The sequence below is a fragment of the Sceloporus undulatus genome, chromosome 1 (genome assembly GCF_019175285.1).
Source record: "Sceloporus undulatus isolate JIND9_A2432 ecotype Alabama chromosome 1, SceUnd_v1.1, whole genome shotgun sequence".
Taxonomy (NCBI): Eukaryota; Metazoa; Chordata; class Lepidosauria; order Squamata; family Phrynosomatidae; genus Sceloporus; species Sceloporus undulatus.
The window spans coordinates 352,037,582-352,044,104 of record NC_056522.1 but is presented as its reverse complement, the minus strand read 5'-3'; the positions used below and the strand labels follow the sequence as shown (position 1 = coordinate 352,044,104).

General features: G+C 38.0%; 1 protein-coding gene across 1 annotated transcript in view; it reads left to right on the top strand.

Annotated features, from left to right (window-relative positions):
• The window catches only part of PPP4R3A (protein phosphatase 4 regulatory subunit 3A), a 31,542-nt gene that overhangs the window by 4,025 nt on the left and 20,994 nt on the right, over positions 1 to 6,523 (top strand). The window contains exons 2-4 of the mRNA XM_042438675.1: positions 2,049 to 2,104; positions 4,293 to 4,391; positions 5,400 to 6,017. Coding sequence (XP_042294609.1) covers positions 2,049 to 2,104; positions 4,293 to 4,391; positions 5,400 to 6,017 — 773 coding nt within the window. The remainder of the gene's footprint in view (positions 1 to 2,048; positions 2,105 to 4,292; positions 4,392 to 5,399; positions 6,018 to 6,523) is intronic.

Genomic DNA, 6,523 nt, shown 5'->3' with positions numbered 1-6,523 from the left:
AAAAAAATGGAGGACACGTGAAAAAATTTGCAGATTTTTTAAAAAATGTTAATATAAATGCATGTTTCTGAGGCTTCTATAGACAATTGCCCCCCAAAGGCCCCGGCGGCAATCGGCGGCAGGACCGGGCTGGGGCCGATCCCAAGGCCTCGCGGGCCGCATCCGGCCCACGGGCCGCAGGTTGCCTACCCCTGCGCTAGATGGTTGAGAGAATAGAGAGGGCTCAGTGCTTCCATGACACCAGGGGATGGTTTCCTTTTTAAATAAGTGTTAAAGTACAGTATTTACATTGACCCATGGATAAGTCAACCCAGGTTTTGGGGGTCAATTTTTTGACCAAAATTTCTAGACTTATACATGAGTATATACAGTATATTTTGTAGCCTTTCTGACACTTCCAAATCCATAGAAGTTTATCCTTTCAGTTCAGGCTATTATGTCTGATAGTTAGCAGTAGTGTCAAGGAACAGATTGTTGATTCTCTTTTAGGTATGTCAAGGTGTAGGCTCAGTATGGTGATGCTCTTCAGGGCAGGAGATGGACTGATTTGGGGGACAAGGATGCTTTCATGTGAAGGAACTCATTCTTCCTTGCTCACTGCCGAGTGGATATATAGCCCTCTCAGCTTTCCTGACCAGGGCTGCTAGAAATTTCAGTCAGATATCTGGAGAACTGTGTGATTCCTTCTCCTGCAGTAGATAATGTAAACAAAACAAAAAAATCCAGCTGTTTAACCCAGAGAAAGAAATGGCCTATTTATGTGAGCAGTTCAGTTCTTGGGTGAAAAGCAGAACTATCACATTCTGCCAGAAGCAGGAATAGATGGTTGGGCTGAATGATAAAACTGGTATCAAGCAAAAGCATATCTTTCTATTGTTTTCTTTGTTCTGTCCTTTTATAATTATTTATAGTGCAATCTTACACATATCTCCTTAGAAAGAATTTCTGCTGAATTCAGTGGAGCTTGTTCCCAGATACGTGGGTATAGGATCCCCCCGCAAAGATTGTTGCCAATACTTCCGCAATCTCATACTTTTAAGTTTACTTTCACAGATTACTTATGGAGTGTCTCTGATTGCAGAAAGTGGTATATTTCTAGGCTACTTCAGGAACAATTTGGTTCACTGTTTTTGCATTAAATGGAAATAATGGCACCTCTAATCTAAATTTGTTTTTATCTGTAGTGAAAATCTTTCCATGTCCTTAAATCAATTTCAGTGAACCTCTTTTATCTTTGTGTACTAAGGCAACAGCTATAACTAAACACACTGTCTCTGTGAATACTGTTAATTATTTAACCTGCTAACTTAATGACATTTTCTGTATTAACTCCACTTGTGCTAGTTGAGGTTTGTTGAACAGATTACTTTGAAAAGTTCTAAATTTACCTCTTCATTTATTCGGTGACTTCAACCTTCTCTATACGTCTGAATGCCTCATTATTATTACAGAATGTAAATCATTTTAAAAAAAATCCCCTCCAACTTGTCTGTGGAATTGGCTTAACCTAATCATCTCTTTTTGCTAGTTGCTCAGGTCTCTCTTTTCCTTGTTAGATGAAAGCAATATATGTAGCACCAGTCTGAAAAACAGATTTAAGCCACATAAGCATATTGCCTTTGTCTAACAAGGAAAAGTTAGCCCAAAAGTTTCCCAGCAGATAATGGATCATTAATTTAATAGACACAAATCCTCTTCACATATCCTTCCTACCCTGAAGCCTTGCCGTTCAACAGTAGACCAACATATATTAACATGTAAGTCACTTCCTCTCAACCAAGGGTCACACATATATATACTCCACTCATTTCCATGCCAGCATTCTCTGAAGATGCCAGCCACAGATGCTGGCGAAATGTCAGGAATAAACTCTTCCAGAACATGGCCACATATAGCCCGAAAAACCCACAGAAAACTAATTTCTGAATTGTTCTTTAAATGCTTATTCTTAATATTATGGTTGTGTCTATAGCTATTTTATTTGTATAATGTACATAAATTATCATTTTTTTATTTCTGGTGAGAAAATACACTTTTCTTCTTTTCAGGTTCTCTTCTTCTGGAGTCTAAAATCAATCCAAATACTGCATACCAGAAGCAACAGGTAAAAGTCTAGTCAACCATGTTTTCACTATAATGTTATAGTTTCATCATCATAGAATCATAGAGTTGGAAGAGACCACAAGGGACATCCAGTCCAACCTCCTGCCATGCAGGAACTCACAATCAAAGCTCCCCCAACAGATGGCCATCCAGCCTCTGTTTAAAACCCTCCAAAGAAGGAGACTCCACCACACTCTGAGGGAGTGTGTTCCACTGTCGCACAGCTCTTAATATATATTCATGTATGTAAGATTTTCGTGGAAAATAGAAGATATCTGGTCTTAGCAGGCCTGAAAATTTCAAGGTGCATTCTGGCTGATGCTACTTGGGTGGTTGCTGTCTGGGTTGTGAATTGCTACTATTACCCAGGAAATATTTTCTCTTTATGCTTCACTAGTAACCCAGTAACAATAACATGGGGATTGTTCGCATGGGTAACCAAATTTAACTGTTACCATAGAAGTTTTTGATTTATGAAGTTTTAAAGCTGAATCTCAGTCATCTGTACACTAGCCTGGTGAACTAGATATATTGCATTGTAAATAGTAACAGTGACATTTTAACGATATTCTCAAGAAACTCATCCAATCAAGTTTATAGGTAGATTCCATTAAGTTTCATTCTCATGGTAGAAGATGTTATTGGAATAGGGGTGACTTGAGGCATGATTTTCAGCCATTCCCCCATTCCCTCAATCACACACTGTCCCCCTCGCCTTTCTCTTGAAGTTGGAGACTATAGTTTCTTGTCACAAGGACAAAATGTCTGGTCTTTGTCTTCTGTGCTTCCCTTGGCCTTCTATTCTTTATGTCAAAGTACATTTTCAAGGAGCCATTGTGGTGTAGTGATCTGAGTGTTGGTCTAAGACTTAAGGAGACCAGGGTTCAAATCCTCACTTTGCCTTGGAAGCCCACTGGGAGACCTTGGGCACATCACACACTCTCAGCCTTGGACGAAGGCAATGGCAAACCCACACTATACAAATCTTGTCAGAATACCCCATGATAGTAGATCCACATAGGTTGGAAATTACTTTTAAGACATAACAACCATTTCAAGAACCTTTAATTTCCCTTTCATACCCATCTTTCGGAAGCTCCAGGCAATTCTAACATTTGGAATATTGCATGTGGTAGATGCACAAATATAAAGCTCTATAAAGATCTAGAAGCACAAGGTGGGTCTTTTGAAGAAAGACTGAAATAAGATGACAGTAGGATGTTTGTTGATGTGCAAACAACAACAACAACAACAACAATAATAGGATTTATTTATATGCCGCCCAATCACTGGGAATCCGGGCAGCTTACAACAGAGGGGATAATAGATGGTTCCCTGCCCTCAGGCTTACAATCTAAAAGACACAACACAAAAGGAGAAGGGAATGGTGAGGGGGGAGGGGATCAGGTCCAGCATTCTTCTCTCCTTCTGAGGCCTGGACCAAGGCAGATGGACCGGAGGGAGGACTCTTCTTCTTCAGGCTAGCCCTGATGGAGCTGGGCCAGCCTATTCTCTCCCTCATAGGCCAGAAGATGTCAGGGTGTTCTATCTTCAGGCTAGCCCTGATGGAGCTGGGCCAGCCTATTCACTCCCTCACAGGCCGAAAGATGACAGTTATGGAGGGAGGAATAGGAATAGGAAACAATACTTCATTTATGAAAATCTTGTCTGTTGTCAAAATGTATATGCAATAGATTCGTAACTATTTTACCTAAATAATGCATTATTTCATATGAAGCATATCGTAAAACAAAGTAATTCTAGCAAATGCAAAAACCCAATACTTATGTTTTTTTAAAAAAAAAATTGGCTTTTTAAATATAGGAGTTGTAGTTCTGAGTCCTGTTAATTCCAGGTAGAGCATCCCATTGAATCAATGGGGTTTGCTTGTGTGTAAACTCACCATTCAACAGTTGATTCAGTGGGTCTTTTCTAGGTGTGACCAGCAATATTCCAGCCGTAGTCTGGTCAATGGCATTTGTACACTTACACTAAAGGCGGTTGTTGTATGGATGTTGTAGCTGTGATGTTCATGCAAATAAACACTCAGTATAAGACTTCTTAGATTATGCTGGTTTTGTTATGTCATAGGTAATAAACACTGCTTTTCCAGTCAGGTAATTAATATTGAGAATGTATTCTAAAATGTTAAATATAGCTAAACTAAACTTGACTTTTAACCTTTCAAGGACACACTGATTGTGTGGTCTGAAGCAGAGAACTATGACCTGGCACTTAGCTTTCAAGAAAAAGCTGGATGTGATGAAATATGGGAAAAAATATGTCAGGTAAGTTTTTAATATATAAGCACAGTTCATGGTAGTTGCAATGTCAAATGGATATCTTCACTTCCCTCAAATTTCAAGGTATTTTTTGGTAGAAAATAATGTTTTATAGTGCATCTTGACAATTTAAAGAAATTATAAAAATGTAATTATACCAACTAAACAGAACAACCTCTAAAAGTGTATGGACAAATATTAATCCATTGTTTTACATCACTGGGCAGTAAGATAATTTGGAGTGATGAAGAGCATAGCAATATCATAATAGCAAAAATATACACCATTTTTGTGTTTTTCACTTCCTGCACCTATGAATTATAGGCTGTGTCTTAGCAAAATAGCTTAGCTCAGTTTGTAATGGGATGCCTGATCAGTCCATAGACTGCTAGGCAGATGTTCACGATGAATCTTTTGCTGTTTAAAATATTTATGTATCACCTTTTCTTAGATGGTGCTGCAGAGTGGCTTACAAAAATTAAAATACTCAGAGTTATAAAACATTAATACATACAGGTTATTTAACAGAGAAAACCTCATTAATAAATGTGCTAGGTATATCATGTATATCTACAGTACTTGGAATATAGAAAGATGTAGTGCATGTACAGAAGTTTTCTTTTAATGACAGTGTTTTCTGTTGATCATGTTGATGGCTAAATCAGGTGTTTGAGAGCCAAAGGCTGATTTTGAATGTTAGTTTAGGCAAAACATGTCTAAAGATAGCTGGGATGCTTCTTACTTTGAAACACTTAACTGTTATACTATGTCTATTAATGAAATCCCCTGCTGATCATTTTTTCAGATTTTTCAATACTTGATTGTTTAAGAGAGAGGCTCGGTTTCTGGTCTTGCCTATTTTCCCTAATTGGTAAAACTGCTTTTTTGTTGTGATTTAAACTGAAAAAAGATCTTAGATTTTTTCCCCTTTAATTGCTGAAAATCTATGTATAATGCTAGATATTTGACAGTTACACCTGAAGATGAACCTTTCAGTTTTTTCTCACTTAATAGGTCCAAGGAAAAGACCCTTCAGTGGACATTACTCAGGATCTGGTGGATGAATCTGAGGAGGAACGCTTTGATGATATGTCATCCCCAGGTTTGGAGTTGCCATCTTGTGAATTAAGTCGATTAGAAGAAATTGCAGAACTTGTGGCATCTTCATTACCTTCACCGTTGCGGCGTGAAAAACTTGCTTTAGCACTGGAAAATGAGGGCTATATTAAAAAGCTCTTAGAAATTTTTCATGTATGTGAGGATTTGGAGAACACTGAAGGACTGCACCATTTGTATGAAATTATTAAGGGAATCTTCCTTTTGAATAGAACTGCACTTTTTGAAGTCATGTTTTCAGAAGAATGTATAATGGATGTAATTGGATGCCTAGAATATGATCCATCTTTATCGCAGTCACGGAAACACAGGGAATTTCTGACAAAAACTGCAACATTTAAAGAGGTTATTCCAATATCTGACCCAGAGCTGAAACAAAAAATACACCAGACATATAGAGTACAGTATATTCAAGATATGGTTCTACCTACTCCTTCGGTATTTGAGGAAAACATGTTATCAACGCTTCATTCATTCATCTTTTTTAATAAAGTAGAAATAGTTGGTATGTTACAGGTAAGGTGTTTTTTTTTCTTTGATGTGGAATGTTATACAGATTAAATGTTGTTTCCTTGTTTTTAGCTTTACTGTTAAACATAATAGAACATTTCACAGACCTGGAAGGTGTAGAATTTAGGATGCTGGCTCACAAATTACTGTCACTTCAAACAGAGGTTCCAAATATTTCTTATTTATCATAAGTGCTTCCATACTGTACATTTTTGACTTATGGCCTTCCTTTTACAGCAGCAATGGGAGCACTGCAGCTCAGAGGCCTGCCCTTTACCATATTGTCCTTTGCTAGAGAGCTGCACTGCTCTGTTGCAGCCACCATTTTGGGTGACCAGAAGTGAGATTCTGGTTGGTTTAGGGGTATTTTTTCTGTTTTAGGGTGCCCCTAAATCAGTGTTATTTAGTTAAGTATTGCAAATTGAGTTGAGAGTTTTTACCTGAAAAGATTTGCTTTGGCTGAAAATTGGGTGTGTGTGCTGTGCGTTAATGGGGATCCCAAGGCAGCCTAG